General features: G+C 42.7%; 1 protein-coding gene across 2 annotated transcripts in view; it reads left to right on the top strand.

Moving 5' to 3' along the window:
- Positions 1 to 18,184, top strand: part of LOC102460195 (versican core protein) — a 158,085-nt gene that overhangs the window by 65,676 nt on the left and 74,225 nt on the right. For both annotated transcript variants that reach the window (XM_075932193.2, XM_075932194.2), the window contains exon 6: positions 10,844 to 11,137. In XM_075932193.2, coding sequence (XP_075788308.2) covers positions 10,844 to 11,137 — 294 coding nt within the window. The remainder of the gene's footprint in view (positions 1 to 10,843; positions 11,138 to 18,184) is intronic.

Raw genomic sequence — 18,184 nt, 5'->3', positions numbered from 1 at the left:
CAACAATTGTTGTTGTTGAAATGTATGTAAGAATAAAAAGGAATATCCTTACAGAATAAATCCTCATGTTTGGGGTATTTTTGGAGGATTCAAAGCTTCCTCCAAAGTCTGACTGAGTCAATGAAAGTTTTTCTATTGATTTCTGTAGGATAGGGGGGTTGCCAGGTGTCTAGTTTTGGATCAGAAAGTCCAGTCAGAAAAGGAACTTGACAGTGACTGGTCAGTACTATTGATCAGACACCCAAAGTCCACTTGCTATGGGCAAAGGAGATGGGGAGATATGGGGTCATCACCTGCACCAGTCTCTACACAGATAGAAGGGTGCCTCAGACCCAGCTCCATAGGCGAGTCTCTTCCAACCTGGAGAGAGGGATGTGTGGATGAGAAAGAAAAGCAGCAAGTAATTGGACCTGGAGTGGGGGAAGGAGAGGATGGGACTGTGGGGTCTTGGGAGAAAAGGTGGGTCTGCAGGGGTGGGGCCTCAAGTGGAAGGAGGGGGAGGCCTTGCTTGGGGCTTTGAGAAGAGGAGATAGGAGGAGGGTGGGGGTGACAGGAAAGGTTCTGGCACTCCTGTTGGAATGTCCATTTTTTAAATATTAGAAAGTAGGGTTGCCAGGTGTCTGGTTTTGAACCAGACAGTCCAGTATTTGAGGAGTCTGTCTGGGAAACAAATTGAGAAAATACCGGACATATTTGTCTGGTATTTTCTAATTAGGTAAGTTTATTATTATGAGGAGTATCAGTACGTAGTTGCGAACTGCCTGGCTGGTAGATACACTCACGCTGTGTCAGTGTGTCTACCAGCCTGGCAGTATGTAACTATGCAAGGGAGGGGGGCAGGGCCTGGGCAGGAGGGAATCCCCAAGGCCGGACTCGCTCGTGCTTCGCTGGGACCGTGCGTGGGACGGGCAGTGCCCCGGGATCTGTGTGCACCCAGGTTAGTACCGCTCCCTGCTGGCTGATTCTCTCCCCCTGCTTCCCCCAACCCCCTCCCAGGCAGCCCTGCTTCCTGCCAGATGATTCTCCTGCTCCCTCCCCTCCCCCCCAATCTCTCTCGACCAGCCCCGCTCCCCCCGACACCCTCCCTGCCAGCCCTGCTTCCCTCCAGCTGGTTTCCCCTCCTCCCAGCCCTACTCCCCTCCCGGCCGGTTTCCCCTCCCCTCCACATCTGAGATCAAGTGTGTCCGGTATTTTTTTTAATCCACCTGGTAACCCCATTAGAAAGTTGGCTACCCTAGCTTTGGATCAGACCCTAACCCTCATCCTGAATACATACATGAAAGTGATTTGTCTGAAAAGCCTATGGAGGGTTTAAAATTCACTTGGCCCTATCAACAAATAAGAACTAATAAAACAATAATGCTGGGTCACAGCTGCTACTGCAGAATATAATGAGCTGCAACTCACCTTAGCATTTGGGGGCAGGCCTGTGGGAAAAATGTCCTCCAAATGTAATAAATTCTCCTCTAGCATTATCACATCACTGTGCGTAGATTAGGATTCATAGCTTGCAAAAGGTTAACAAGATACTTGATTGCCTGACTCCCAATGATATTAATGGAAATTGGGCATCCCACACAAGGGATTGGCTTATGATTTCCAGGCTATCTGTAAAAGTAGAACTGCAGCTGAGATTGCCAGCCAAACCTTTGCTTCAGGGACACACACACAGACACTGGGAGCTGGACCAGGAGCCCCCACTGATGAGCAGGTATGCAGGCTCTGAAGAACTGTACATAGCTGGAATCACCCAAGCATGTGGGCTGTGCCTGGACAGACACAATATATGTGAGGAAGATGAGGTAGCAGAGTCCGATTGACATGATCAGACAACCAACTGCTGATCTTAATGAGGCCACACGTGGCTGGGACTGCCCAATACGTGAGCTGAGCCCAGGCAGGGACAGTATTTGTGGGAGCTGGCTGCAGGGCATCAAGTTATAGCAGCTGGAGGGGAAGCAGCCCAGGATTTTCTTCCTGCAGCAGAAGGGGAGGATGTTGTTTTGTTTCTCTCTGCCAGAAGGCTTAAGAGTGACTCAAAGCCCGCATCTACATAATGGAGAGATTGAGCCATCGGTATCCCTGTCCCAGCTCCAGGAGCCATGGTAATCATGGTATCCATGGATGGCCACCTGAATGGGAGAGCTGTTGGCATCCAGAGTTGGGAAAGCCGGTCTACAGCCAGTAAGCCAGGCCAGTGCCCCACAAGGGCAACTAGCTCTTTACAGTGAGCACCTGTTCACCAAGCACCCAAGGCATGTGGGGAAACTTGGGAGCATTTTGGTTGTTTTTACCTAATTAGTTGATATTTACTGTTTATTGCTGTGGGATTGGCTGGTTACTTCTTTATTTAATATCCCAGCTTCCTTTACCAGCTCTCTTTTCCTTCTTGCAATTTACTCCTGTTCCTTCAAGGGATAAAATAACTTTTTATCTTTATCAGTTGGCCCTTGATTTCTTGTAGATATAGTAATGTCCTAGGGATCGTTGAGCTGCCTATTAGGTGATGCACCCAGATACTAGGTAAAGGCAGTGAACACAAACAGCCCATTGGTCCTAAGCCCTGGAGGAGGGCAGAATAAGGAGCTCTACTACTCTTGGTAGAGCAGAAATGACCCCAGAAGGGAGTGTGACAGATAAGGCAAATTCAGGTATATCTTGAGACTAGTATTCACTGCATGAATGCTCTCTGTACAGGTTATTGGTATCTTAGGGTTGCCAGGTGTCTGATATTTGCGGCCTCTGTCTGGTAAAAACCCCCAGAAAATATTGGACATGTAAAATGTCCAGTATTTTCTATTTTTCTTGGACGGAAGGCCACTTGGGACATTCTTCCCCTGTTGCGTCTGGCAGGGAGAGTGGGGGGATTTAAAGAGACTTTTTTGTGCTGGTGTTTTTTACTCAACAACTTTGGTCCCCCTTCCCTTCCCACCCCCACCATGTTTGGTATTTTTTGTGGAAGTATCTGGCAACCCTAAGTGGTCTAGGGACTATAGTCAGCACCTTGAGGGAAGGTTATGCAGCACCTCTGGAAACTAAAAACAGTGGTGGGTAATTACAGTAGTCTCTTGGACTTGTTAACAGCTCCAGAAATGCTTATCACCTAGTTCCCCATCCATCTTACCACCCCATCAGAGGGTTTGTATACACTGATTCTTGCTGGGTTCAAGAGCCCCAGAAGAGCCTGTGTAAAGAGCCTGTTTGAATGGACAGAGAGGCCTTTGTCCAGTGGGAGGGGAAAGGCACCTGGTGGAAGGCTTGGAGCCTGCCGGGACTGCCTGGGAGGTAGGGTGGGAGAAGGCGCAGGTAATCTTAAATAATACATTAGACACTTTTATTGTTTGATATGCTTTCCCTGTAGATTTTTTATCCTAAAATCATGTACTTTGCTTTGGAAAAGCTGTTTGGTTACTGGTAACTGCTGGCATAGCCTTTGGAGAAGCAGCAAAGCACAGGGGCTGCAGAGTAGTCAGACTGGCTACTGGGATAAACACAGTGAGGGGCAAGGAAGTTGTGAGTCTAAACCGCTAGTGAGAAGAGAGAGGCTCACAAGTTTCTTGGCAGAGAGCCGACAGCTAGATCTTTGAGACCCAAAAGGGAATTCCTTGAGCAGATCGTGAAGGGAGATTAGAGGTGCAGTTACCCAAAAACTGTGACAGGGCTGCACAGGGGAAAAGGACAGAAATTTAAAGAATGAAACCTGAGGTTGCCCTTAGCATTTCTAGTTCTCCTTCAGTGCTGGAGAGGGTATGGTTGCTGGTATCATAGGTTCCAAAGGCTGGGGCTGAGATACACTTTCCACACCCAATGCCTTCCATGAGAGGCTTTGGCCTACTGAGTCCATGCTGTATGAGGACTCTGGCTGTGGAGCTGGCCCACCTTTATTTTCATACTTGCTTTTAAAGCATATGGCTCATGAAAATCACTCGCTCTCTCTCCTGACTCAGGGAGACTTCTGGTGAGGATAAATAAGTGAATTATGCTTCAAAGGAATGGAACTTCTTACAAATCCACCTGATAAGCCTCCAGACCCGAAGCTTATTGGCACAGCAGTGGTAGTGAATCAGCCTTTGTCTGCAACAAAAAGCTTGGCTTCCCCATCTAGCTTGTTGTATTTGACAGGAATAAAAAATAAATTTTGGCCAGGGGCTTTTTTAAACTAAGCAATGCAAATACTTATAACAGGAAAATCCTGGAGATTCTTTCAGTGCTCGGACTGTTGAGAGTAGGGAATCAACCTGAGACTTGACCTGAGAAAGGGTCCAAGAATAATACACGTTGCATTATTGTCTGTAATCAAAGTGTTGTCATGGTTTCCATTTCGCCCTTGCTGTTGCACGGCATGGTCAGATGTAGTTTTCCTTCCACTTCTGCTCCAGGCCCTGGGCTTGCCTTAATAATTTTGCTGAGTTACCTCTCAGCATTGACTCCAGCTATCAAAACATTACTGATCATGTTTAACTTCTTGGCATTCTTTTAAAGAGGAAAAGTTGATTCTTCTTTGCTTTGGTGATGGGGGCTACGTCAGCTATGTGCCTGCCAAACAAGTTTTCTGTTTCTTTCTTGAAAGTGTGGAAAAAGTGCAGTCCTTATGTTTTGGTTGGGAAAACTTGGAGCTTCCAGACAGCATAATTAAGCAGCTTGTGAGGGGATGGCAGTAACCCCCCGCCCCCGCTAAGTGTGAGACTTAGTGCCCCCAAGCACAAGGTGGAAGTCATTTTGAGGGAATACGCTGCAACTTAAATATGTTTGATTAGTTTCATTAGCAACTTTTAATGCTCCTTAGAGGAAATCTATAAGGGTCAATTCTTTCTGTTTGGTTGCTTAGAGGTGATAAGATGAGTGCAAACAGCAGCCAAATTTGACCAGTCCCAGTGGAAGCCAGGACTTGTGCCTTAGTGAACTCTTATTTCCCAAATCCCACTGATGAGAAGCAGAGCCTGAGCGCATCTGCTCTATGTTTCATCATTTTCCCATCATACTCCTGGGGTTTCCATATGAAGGGGAGGAATTAAATGAGCTCCTTTTCAGCATTATCTCTTGCTTCTGAGATTTACCTCTCCTTCTGTACTAAGGGAATAGTATGTAGAAAAGACACAATTGGGGAGCAGCATGAACAAGTTGTGTTTTGATGAAAGAAGGGACCAGGGATACAATGAAGTAAGGTTGGCTCTTTCTTCAGATATCTCAAGACACAAAGGATTTCCCCATTGCTGTTGGGACATACATATGGGGTGCCGGTGATCTGTGAAGAGGGCACAGATAGGTCTTTCCCTCCTATCCCTTCCCCTACAGTATGTGCACAACAAAAGCCAATAACTTGACACCCAGCCATCCCTGAGCAAAGAGAATGCCACCAAGATTTGTTCTCAGCATTCTTACACCAGTGTGTTCGTAATGAGATACGGGCACGCTCCTTGTATTCCCCAGTATAGGTTGAACCTCTCTAATCAGGCATCCTCAGGACCTGACTGGTGCCGAAGCAGAAAATTTGCCAAACCATGGGAGGTCAATATCATTTAGCAGCATTGCCAACACTTCTATTGCTTACTGGGCTCTTTAGAAGACAATTAGGAGTAAATTAGAGGTAAATAATAGCACAGAACATTGGGAGCTAGAACTGGTGGCTGTAAACGAACTTTATCAGATCGCAAGAAACTTGGCTACACCCATGATAAGTGGACATCTGGCTAACTAAAATCAGGCCAGGCCATGGATGTTGCTGGACCAGAGTGTGCTCGCCTGGAGAGGTTCAACCTGTCTTGTCTGTAGGCGATAATGAGGGAATACATGGCTCACACTTGCTATTGGAGTAGTAACACCATTGGAGTGCCTGTTGTCTTCAACCACCATTTGGGCAGAGAACCTCTTTTTTCTCCTTCTGTTGTCTTCTGGAAGCAGTTGATTCTTACAGACATTAATGACCTATATAACTTCTTTTAATTTAAAGTGAGAACTAAGGCATCAGATGACAGAAACTGGTCTCACTCAGCCCCATGCATGTATTTTAATTCTTTTTCTCATTTAAGCCTCAGAAATCAGAGCTAGTGTAAATCAGATCCCTACCTCTGGACTATCTGATAATAGTCTTGGAAATATTTCTCCTATGGGTTCAATGGATGAAGGTCACTTTTTTATGTTTTGGAAAACTGCAGGTCAGCTTTTAAAAGTTGTATAACCAGACCCATCTACAAAAGCGACGAGGAGTCCTGTGGCACCTTATAGACTAACTGAAGTGTAGGTCTATAAGGTCTATAAGGTAAGTCTATAAGTCTTATAAGGTCTATAAGGTAAGTCTATAAGGTGCCACAGGACTCCTCGTCGCTTTTGCAGATTCAGACTAACACGGCTACCCCTCTGATACTTCAGACCCATCTAGAAGTTTTGCTTGATTTTGTTTTTCTGTTGGGTCATGATGGCTGTTACACTGCCGTAAATGCAGATCAAATTAATATTGACACATAGACTTGTCATTTCTTTTCAACTTGGACAGACTGATTGCAGGCTAATTTCTTGTAGTCTCAGTGTGTGTTAATTAGAATTTGTTTTGGACATATCTAATGGGTTGTTTTTTTACTAGAAGATTTGAATTCTAAGTATCTAATTTCTTGGCTTGAACAAATGAAAATTGCTATTATTTTAACAGTTATTTTTCTAATTTTCACATTGGCATTCTTGAAGGAAATTAATCTTTATACAATACAGGGTGGAATGACGAAATTATTTTGCTGATTGCTTTGCCATCTTTTTGCATGCTTCATCTCCAAAAAGCTCGTATCATGTCCAATAGGTGGCAAGAGGCATAAAACTAGACTCTGTTCAGGCATTTTGACCCATTTTAAATATTTTTCTTTTAAATGTGTCTGGGGATTTTTTCAGCATTTTTTCATTAACTGAGTTACAGACACAGATGTCATCTTTGTTACACCAGAAGAATTTAGAAAGAAAGAAAAAAACTTGCCCTCTAATATATCATTACAGATTCAGTAAAAAGAAGTGATGAAATGGGTTTTTCTCATAAAAGTTAATGATAATATATATTTTTGTTAGTCTCTAAGGGTGTGTCTAGACTACGTGCCTTTGCCGACAGAGGCATGTAAATTAGACATACCGATATAGTCAATGAAGCGGGGATTTAAATATCCCCCTCTTGATTAGAATAAAAATGGCTACTGCGTTGTGCTGGCTCAGCTGTTTGTTGGCTCAAAGCGGCAGTCAAGACGGGGATCGGTTGACAAGGAAAGCCATTTTCGACCGATCCTGTAAACCTTGTTTCACAAGGCATAAGGAATCGGTAGTCAACGGCTTTCCTTGTTGACCGATCCCCGTCTTGACTGCTGCTTTGAGCCAACAAACAGCTGAGCCGGCGCAACGCAGTGGTCATTTTTATTCTAATGAAGCAGGGGATATTTAAATCCCTGCTTCATTGACTTATGTCAGTCTGTCTAATTTACATGCCTCTGTCGGCAGAGGCAAGTAGTCTAGACGTACCCTAAGGGTACATCTACACTTGTTCCCTAGTTCGAACTAGGGATGCAAATGTAGGTGACCGGAATTTCTAATTAAGCGGGGATTTAAATATCCCTGCCTCGTTAGCATAATCTCGCTCACGTGCTATTCCACTCACCAGCTGATTCGAACCAGGAAGTGCGCTCCGGGATGTGTTAGTTCGAATCAAACCCCTTGGTTCAAACTAACATTACTCCTCATTTTTTGGGGAGTAACGTTAGTTCGAACCAAGGGGTTTGATTCGAACTAATGCATCCCGGAGCGCACTGCCTGGCTTGAATCAGCTGTTGAATGGAATAGCGCACAGGAGAGATTATGCTAATGAAGCAGGGATATTTAAATCCCCGCTTCATTAGCAATTTCGGTCGGCTACATTTGCATCCCTAGTTTGAACTAGGGAACAAGTGTACACGTACCCAATGGTGCCACAGGACTACTTGTTTTTAAAGTTACAGACTAACACAGCTATCCCTTGGAGGCAGATGAAAGAAGGCACTCTCTCTCCCCACCACTCAGTTTTGCAGTATTATTAACATTGAAAATGCAGGCACATTGCAAGGGTGCCTTCTAAATAAATATCTCTTTGTGTGGCAATGATGGGTAGATTTCAGCAGTGTGTAGGCATAATATGAAACCATGAAAATACATTCCCATGGTTTGCATGTTTAAATCTAGTAGCAAATGACATCACTATGCAGAATGGTATGCACAATTCAGTGCATGGGTATAAAAATGTGGGTCCCAATTTGTATGTAACTCACTGTGCCTGTATCATAGAGTCCAAATCTCAGCCTGGCTAGTATGTGTGAGTAAATTTAATAGTTCTGTTCATAAGCTCAATTTGGTACAGTTGGAAATATCACTTTCAGAGTGTGGTCAAGATTGCAGATGGTGTAAATCAGTGTAGTTAGTGGAGCAACTCCAGTTTTTACTCACTGAAAGTCTGCCCCTGCTTTGCTTACTCTTTTCTTTCAACCCTTTTACAGAGTACAACTTCTTCTGTACAGATACTGTAGATGAGAGTGGCTTTATTTGCTCTTTACATACCACACCTGTGGCCCTTGTGCCATTATCAAATCAACTGAAATGCAAGCTTTGGAAGATTGTTTTGCCTCACATATGTACCATCCTTAGGAAGTCTAATTCAGCTGTTAATGGCTACAACAGAGATCCTGAAACTGAGAGACATGTTCCCAGGGAGACATGAAGGAACATTTGGGAAGTCTTGGCAGGGGCCCAGGCCATACTTCATACGCAACAGGATAGGGATGCCATTCAGCTCTGCTCCTGACCCCAGCCCTGTACCTGGGGCCTTGGCTGCCTGCCCCACACCTAGCTGAAGCTCCGCCCCCAGCTGTGGCCCCTCAGGCCCCTTTCCTCTGTCCATGGCTCTAGAGTGAAGGGCATAGAAAGGAGCAAAGGGAGAGTATCAGGTAAAAAGTTTGGGGACCACCGGGCTGCAGTGATTTATCCCTTGGTTAGAAATTCCCTACAATTTGTATAAGGAAACACATGATATGAAAATGATATTGCAGCTGTAATAACAAATGACAATACTTGTAAGAGTGAGAAAAAATTGGCCCGCTGCCTTCTTTCATATTTGCATTCCTTTCAGGCCTAGTGTAAGTGCAATATTGATGTGACTAGACCTGCTCATATGGATGAGGTCTCTCCATCTGCCTTGTGTTAGGTTTTCTGGAGACAAATACATGGGTGAGACAGATCACATGTCCAGAGGGGCTAAGTAGCTCTCCCCAGCAATAGAAACCTTTGTATTCTGGCCCACAGAAGATGAGAGAGAGAAAAATCAACTTCTCACAAGTATCTTGAGTTTACACTGATTTTTTTATTATTATTTTAAAACTCATTAGCTATAGTCTTAAGCCTAGACAGAGGAAGCTGTCAAACAGGGGTTAACTTTGTTATTATATTGATTGATTATATTATATTGAGAAGCTCTCTTAGGCTATGTCTACACTGCAAACCTTTTCTGGGATACTGGCAGTATCCTGGAAAAGCACTGCGACGTCCAGGGAATGCGTCTGCTTTTCTGGAAAAAAAATCGGTAAATCAGACATGTTTTTTCGGCATCCCTGTAAACCTCATTCCATGAGGAGGAAGGGATATTCTGAAAGAGGGTTTTTCCCAACATGTGGCCCCGTGTACATAGGTCAAATGTTGGAAAAGCCTCTTTCAGAAGAAAAGTGGAAAAAGAAACACAAACTGTGGTTCACAATTTGCGAATCTTTTTCCGACTTTTCCCTCCAGTGTAGACATAGCCTCAGATGCTCAAACCAAACCAGAAAAATCAACTTTTCATAACAAGTATCTTGAGTTTACATGGAATTTTTTTTTTAACTTTGTAACTAATGAGTTTTAATCTTAAGCCTGACAGAGGAAGCTGTCAAACATTGCACCAGTCCCAGTTTATGGGGGTTAACTTTGTTATTATATTGATGGGTGACAGAGAAGCTCTCTTAGATGCTAAAACAAAACAAAACCACAAAAAATATCAATTACAAAATGGCTAATTACATTGGAACTGATTTTAAGGCACAATACTCATTTTGTTCAAGTCCCATTTATAAGTGGAAAGGTATTATTTGGAGATTGAAGACAAAGTGCACAAAGGATCTTCTGGACTAATTTGTCTATTTCAGCGGATGTCACAGATTCAGGGCATACAATAATATGCCCATAGAAATGATTATCATTTTCTATGCTATAAGTAGTTGACATGTAAAAATATCATTCTAAAAACTGATTAACTGTAGCCACTAAAGATCATTTGTATTATCTATGCCTCAAGAGAGATCCTAGTGATGACAAGAAGGGTTAGCCAAGTAAGAGGCCTTCAGATGTAAGAAACTAGATTTGCTCTTCCTGAGATAAATAAGCACTGACAAATCATATTCAGTGCATTACTGAGTGCACCAAAGTCACAATTACTAGTCCAGCCCAAGGCTCAAGCTGAAGTCACAGATGGTTTGGCTTCACTGTGTCCTGCATGTTAAGGGCAGGAGTCTGTCCTCAATCCCTGCAGAATTCCCTCACAGAAAGGACATAGATTAAATCTTTCTGTTATGTGACGAGTGAATTAATTTTGTGTGCATGTATATAGAGTGAATTTGGGGCAGATTTGATTCTCTGGTCACGGAGCACACAGACAAATTTGGAGGGCAAGGCCTTGTTCTAAATATCTCAACGGGGCATGGGATTAAATTGAATTGATAATGGAAAGCAAGTCTCAACCTTAATACTGGAGAAGCAGTTGGAGCTGGAGTATCAAGAGGGAACTGATCAGTAAAACTCACCTTTGTTTTTATTCCTCTAGGCGATGTGTTCCACGTGACACAACCCAACAAGCTGACCTTTGAAGAAGCTAAGAAGCAGTGTGAGAAAAGGGATGCAGTTCTTGCTACAGTTGGGGACCTGCATGCTGCCTGGAGGAATGGCTTTGACCAATGTGACTACGGCTGGCTGGCTGATGGCAGCGTGCGTTACCCTGTGTCTGTGGCTAGAATCCAGTGTGGAGGAGGTTTACTTGGGGTGAGAACCCTGTATCGCTATGAGAACCAAACAGGCTTTCCCTACCCACATAGCAAGTTTGATGCCTACTGCTTTCAACGTAAGCTTTTTTTTATTAGCTTTTAAGAATGTATTTTTGGTTACAAAGGGGTTTAACCTGCCATTTTGCTTGATTCCATTCCTTACATAACATGTATATTGTGTAACTAAAGCATTTCATTACTGTGGCTTTACAGAACAAAGAAGCCAAACAGAAACAACTCTGTTAAAACAGTATTAAGGACAAGGCAAGGCACTATAGAGAGAGAAAATGCTGAGATAATGTCTCACCTGTCCCCTGTTGCTCCTCAAAAGTGTGGCACACATTTTTCAAGAGCCTCCCATGATTTACTGGATTACCTATGGCCAGGGCTTTCCAAACCGTGATGAGCCCTGCTTACCAGCCATGCTGTCCGGTAATCTGCGCATGCCCAAACCTGGCTCTTCCAGGTTACAATCTACTTGCCACAGGCAAGTAGATTGTATTATTTGTCGAGCCCTGCCTATTGTTGTGGAAATGTGTGGCTGAGTTGAGGCATCCAGGACTGATCATGCAACCCATACTGACAGTGGTATTCCTTTTGATTGATGTCAATGACATCCTTATTTCAGTGACTAGTCCCATTAAAGTTAAGGTGTGAGGGAACTTGCATGAGTAAATGTTGAAGTACTGGGTCTTTAATTAAAGACTTCTGGTTTCTTGCCTTTCAGTGACAGTAGGCCTCACCCACTCAGTGTCACTCTGTTCTCCTCCGGCTACGTCTAGACTGGCCCCTTCTCCGGAAGAGGCATGCAAAGCAGGCAAGTCAGAATAGGGAAATCCGCGGGGGATTTAAATATCCCCCGCGGGATTTAAATAAACATGGCCGCCGCTTTTTTTCCGGCTTGGGGAAAAGCCGGAAAAGAGCGTCTAGACTGGAGCGATCCTCTGGAATAAAGCCCTTTTCCGGAGGATCTCTTATTCCTACGTTGCAGTGGGGTCCAAGTTACGAACAGCTCAAGTTATGGCCAAGTGTTTGGTCCATAACTCGTTTGTAACTTGGGGAGAAGCTGTATTTGCAATTTGTTTTTTTTTATGACCATTTTAAAGTATGATGGGTGAATTTCATCCTGTTTTGGAGGGACTGCAGAAGCCCCTTCCATGGGTTGAAATAGTGACAGTTTTGAGGAGGTGGCTGTTTGAACTCAAGTCTGGAGGCCTAGTTCTCAGTGAAAAAATAAGATTTCACCTTTCCAGCCCCGGAAATCTTAACTCACATAAAGACTGTCTACTTGGGCATAGGTGTGTTGAGTGAATTTCACCTTATGAAAATAGAATTTGTATTTTGCACTTTGTATTTTATCTTTTTGGGAAGTTATTCTTAGAGCAAATTTTGACATATCTTGGAGTTTACTAATATCCTTCACAAGAATTTGCATGGCTCATTGTCTTCTTTTTTTCTCTAGTATTTCAGACACTGTTCACAGATGTAAAGACTTTATTAGTTTTCAAACAAAAAGAAATCCTTCACAAGAATTTGCATGGCTCATTCTTTTTTCTCTCTAGTGTTTCAGACAATGTTCACAGATGCAAATATTTTATTAGTTTGCAAACAAAAAGAAATCAAAGTATAACAAACTATTTTACATGAAAAAAAAACAATAAACAAAACTAATATGGTTTGGGAATAGAGTGAATTGCTTCAAAATGTTTTCTCTAGCATTTTGAATTGAATTCAATATTGCATCAGTATTAAATAAAACCAAATGCTACAGTCTGAGTCTGGTGGCAGAGTTCACCAGTTACATCCCTTTTTGTTTATAGAAACAAATGTAAATGTGTGTGTATTTGGGCCATATTCTGTACTCATTCAGGGCCTGATCTTGCCAAGTGCCTACTCAGAGGAGTTGGATGCTTTCCCAAGATATCGAAGGGATTTGAAACCACACAACCCTGCTCAGAAGTAGAGCTGTGTGAATAACTGATTTTTTTGGTTGGTTGGCCATTACACAAAACTGGAACCCCCCCATCCTCCTCCCCCCCAAAAAAACCAACCTCATTTGGAGTTAACTCCAAGTGATTTTTTTCAAAATATTTGTCAAGCTGTAAAGTTAAACTTTTTTTAATGCTTCTTTTTCTTCCAATCCTAAGAACATAAGAACAGAGATACTAGATCAGACCAAAGGTCCACCTGCCCCTGTATACTGAATTCTGGGTACATCTAGAGTGTGTGTTTTTTTTAAATGAGATATGCAAATTTGGTGCTAATTTGGTGCTAATTTGCATATATTTTTCTGATCGCTTTTTCGAAAGCTGTTTTTTTTAAGTGAAAGTAGCCTGGATGCTTTTTTTGGGGGAAAAAGCCCCTTTTTCAAAAAACCGCATAAACCTCTTTTTAAAGGAAGAGCGTTTTTTTTCGAAAAAGGGTTTTTTTCTGAAAAAACTGCTTCCAGACTACTTTCACTTTCAAAAAACCCACTTTCAAAAAAGCGATTGGAAGAAGATATGCAAATTAGCATCAACTTTGCATATCTCCTTCAGGAAAAAAACCCGTAGTCTAGACAAACCCAGAAGACAGTGGCCAATGCCAGGCGCTTCAGACAGAATGAACAGAACAGGGTATCATCCAGTGTTTTTTCTTCCCCTCCCCCTGGTTGCCAATTCCCAACTTCTTGCAAATATAGATTAGGGCAGTGTTTCCCAACCAGGGTTCTGCGGATCATCATCAGGGGTTCCGCGAGAAATCGTGGAATAAATAAATATTTTTTTTTCTTACAACGTAAGCTGACATATATAACAGCTCTTTACAAATAAATTTTCTTGATAATAATTTAGCAGTAATTGAATTGTGCTCCCCACTTTCAACTTTTTCTGGCCAAGCAAATGTTTTCATAGGTAGGGGTTCCTCGGGATATGAAACATTATTTTAGGGGTTCCTCCATGGGAAAAAGGTTGGGAATCACTGGATTAGGGACACCATTCTTGCCCATCCTGGCTAATAGCTACTGAGGGACCTATCCTCCACGAACTTATCTATGTCCTTTTTGAACCTTAATCAAAACAATACTTGTGAATTCCACATAAATTTGCAACTTTTTTGGTCAATCCAGCTTGAATATTTCATCCACATCTCCTTAGTGCTCAGTATCTAGCAGGAACAAGCAGTAATTTTTCAATGATCAGAAGGAGATTTTCCTGGGGAAAAGTGCTGAGTAAGGACAGTGCTGAGTAAGGTCTAAATCCAGTGGATCAGATGGTGTGAGCTTGTATGCCAGGGGTGGACAATAATTTTTGAAGAGAGTCCACTTGGTGAATTTCAGAAGTGGTTGCAGGCAGGGCCTAGGGAGGAAGGGGCAGGGCCAGGAGACTTTGCATGCTCCTCTGCCCACAGACCCTGATTGGCTTGGAGGTGGAGGAGCACATGAAGTCTTTATCCCCTGTCCCCACCCTGCCAGGAGTGCGTGGGGCCTAGAGAAAGCCCCCAGCTGTTCAAAAGAGTTGGTTGTTCCCTCTAGGTGCCATGTGCCCCTGGTGGTAGAAAGACATCACGTGTTCCCCTCCCCCTGTGCCAATCAGAGCCTGGGGATGGGGGAGTGAATGAAGTCTCCCCACCCCCGCCCTGCTAGAGGCACACCGTGCCTAGAGAGAACTGCCAGGTGTTTTGAACAGCTGGTGATTCCTTCTAGGCACCACACACCTCTTGCAGCAAGAGGAGTCTTTGCACGCTCCCCTTACCCATTGCTTTTGACCCCTGCTCCCTAGGCATGTGATGCCTAGAGGAAACCACCAGCCATTTTGAACAGCTGGTGGTTCTTTCTAGGCACCGCACACTCCTGGTGAGGGGAGGAGACTTTGTGCACTCCCCCATTCCCAGGTCTCTATTGGCCTGGGGCTAGGGAAGTGGCAGGGTGGTCAATTGGGTTGGCAGGCCGGATGCGGCCCACAGAGGCTGTCTTGCCCATTCCTGGTCTGTGTAAACACACAAAGAGAAGAAGGCTAGTATGAAACTTTACTCCATACTAAATGGCTCCTCATGGACTATTTACTTGCTTGTCTTTCTTCCTTTGAAGAGCCAGGATCCAAAAAGGAGGCAGAGGAAATGAGGAAAAGTTAAGAAGCTGATCACCCTCTGAATCAGCTTGCAAAACAAGGCCAGAGTACTGGTTGCAGCTGCTTGCTCCAGTGAAGAGTGAAATTGCTCACTTTGTATAAAAGAGTCAACACTAGAGAGATTGAGACATAGTTAATCTTTCTGTTGCCCTCCCAAAGATGTGACCGCTTAGGACTTTGGCTTAAATGTCAGAGTCTAGCTGGGTGTTTCACCTGAAAATGCAGAACATAGTCACTGTGAGGCATTATGTGATACAATAATCCCTGATCTGACCCTCAGACACAGCTGATTCATAGAAAAACTGGTTAAGAACTGACTGCTGCAATTTTGGTTTCTTAAAACCTTGCACAAAACCTCAGTACCATGCTTAGTGCTCTGTTAGCATTTTCATAATGTATCTTGTTATGTTTCCCCCCTAATACTTACATGCTGGCACTTAGGGGACTTGTATTAATGATAAGGAAGCATAAAAATTGTTACATTAATTTATTTGATCAGAGGCTGCTAATTGGAAACAGTTTCTTTTGCGGCAAAATCAAGAAGAGTTATCTAGGTAACATCCATGCCTATTCTCTGCAAAACAGATGTTTGTATAGTAGAACACAGTGATGTTATAACCACCCCCAGGCAGATTTGAGCCTGGGACCTCAGTGTAGGAGCCTCTACTTTCTGAGCTAAAAGCCAGCTGACTCTCGGCCCATGCTGCAGAGGTCTCTTGTTTTTATCTGTGGCTGTGGTCTCGGTGCCACTGCATGGGCCAGTGAACCACAGTAGGGCTACATCTATACAGCTTCCCTTTTCCCCAAAAGCCTATGCAAATAAAATGCGGATTAGCATATTGCCAGACTTCATTTGCATAATTCATTAGGAGCCGTTTTTGCGCAAAAGATTTTTGTGCGAAAAGGCACCATATACATAGTGCCTTTCTGCAGAAAAACCTCCTCTTGCACAAGAGCCGTTCTTCCTGAAAAAATGAGGACAAGCGGCTCTTGCACAAGAGGGGGATTTTGTGCAAAAAGGAGCCTTGTAGATGGCGCCTTTTTGCACAAAAGCATCTTGCGCAAAAACGGCTCCTAATTAATTATGCAAATGAAGTGTGGTAATGAAGCTGTGTAAACGTAGCCTAGGTGTCTGGGTTACAATGTCACTTTTTTATTGTGTCCCACTAAAATTTCCTCTGCCTCATGAATTACAAGGACTGAAGGGACCATTGCGATTGTCTTATCTGACCTCCTGTATGGCACAGGCCACAGAACTTCCCCCATATAGTTCCTAGAGCAGATCTTTTAGAAAATCATCCAGTCTTGATTTAAAAATGGTCAGTGATGGAAAATTCATTATGACCCTTGGTAACTTGTCCTAAAGGTTAAGTACCCTTAAAAAATGGATGCCTTCTTTCTAGTCAGAATTTGTCTAGCTTCAGCTTCAGCCATTGGATTGTGTTATACCTTCTCTGTTAGAGTGAAGAGTCCATTTTTATATATTTGTTCCTCAGGTAGATACTTATAGACAATCAAGTCAATCTTTAAGTTTCTCTCTGTTAATCTAAGTAGACGTCTATCACTGAAAGACATGTTTTCAACTCCTTTAACCATTCTCATGGCATTTTGAACCCTCTCCAATTTGTCAACCTTCTTAAATACTAGGACTGGAAGTAGATATAATATCTATCAGTAGTTGCACCAGTGCTGAATCCACAGGTAAAATAACTTCTCTACTCCTACTCAAGATTTCCCTATTTATTCATCCCAGAAGAGCATTAGATGGTTGGCCACCACACGACAATGGGAACTCATGTTCAGCGCCCACATCTATTTACATTTTTGAGTGTTTTGCATGTTATGCAATTAGTATGAAGTGAAATAGCAATGATTAAGGACCTGAGTTTGACACTTTTGGCCACAATGAGTAATATTTTCTGTAACTTTGAGAAGTCCAGTTGGAATCTGTGAGGCACATGAAAATATATTCTTCTCAGCTCCAGAAAGGATGGCTGGCTCTGGCCCTTGTGGAGCCAACTAATGGATTCGATTTTTCAAATGCTCCAAAGCAATAGATCTCTGCCAGAGGAGACATCTGTATTAATGATGATCAAAACAAACCTTATATTTTAAAAAAAGTAGTCATCTCTTCAGCCCATCACAAAATCTTTTCTCTGAATAAAACCACTCTTGATGAAAATTCTCTCTCTGTCTCTAGACAGACAGATAGATAAAAAAAAAGAATTTAATTTTGCTGTTAAAGTTAAAAGAAACTTCTTACATTCGGAAGATTTCTATTCTAAAAACTGGATTCAGTAGGTGTTTTTCTTTTTTAAAATCTACCTGTAGTACGGTGAAGTTTAATATTTTACTTAGTTTGCTTTCCAGTTGCAAAACCATGCTGTACAAATAGTCTTGACTCTGGAAATAAAATGGGCTCAGACTAATAATTATTAGTTTTGAAGTCTAAAATCTTGTTTTTAAAAAAGAGACCATCTCTTTGATCATGTATTTTTTTCCTGCTCTACAGAAACCATATGGCTCATTATCTTTTTTTTTTCTTGGTTGCTTACAAATCTGTCTGAAGTCTTCTTGAAGTTTAACCTCTACTTTATTAATTGTTTTATTGTGTTTATTTCCTATGGCTCACGTTTAGTCCCTCAGTCTGCAAATTACTTGAGTATGCCTAAAGTGTTGATATTTGATCATGGTTAGGCATGTGCTCCAGTACTTTGCTGCATCAGGTCTGTCATCGAAAAAGTCTTTTATCTGTTAAAAGCTAAGATTGCTTTTGGAGGGAGAGGGAATGTTAAAAATATTTACAAAGTAGAATTTGTGGAACACTGATGTTCACTGAAGCACAACAAAGTATTATTTTAGCGAGAAGTGACTTAATTTCTAATGGATACAGGTGTTATAGCTACACATTACAGAGAGGAAAAGATTTTTTTCTTCTGTTAGGGGTTGATCAAAAGCCTACAGAAGTCTGTGGTGGTCTGTCTATTGACCTTCATTAGGCTTTGGATCAGGTCCTTA

Source organism: Pelodiscus sinensis, chromosome 6, assembly GCF_052426305.1.
Source record: "Pelodiscus sinensis isolate ZL-2025 chromosome 6, ASM5242630v1, whole genome shotgun sequence".
In the NCBI taxonomy this organism is placed as follows: domain Eukaryota; kingdom Metazoa; phylum Chordata; order Testudines; family Trionychidae; genus Pelodiscus; species Pelodiscus sinensis.
The sequence above is the reverse complement of the archived record's forward strand: the minus strand, read 5'-3'. Positions and strand labels throughout refer to the sequence as shown.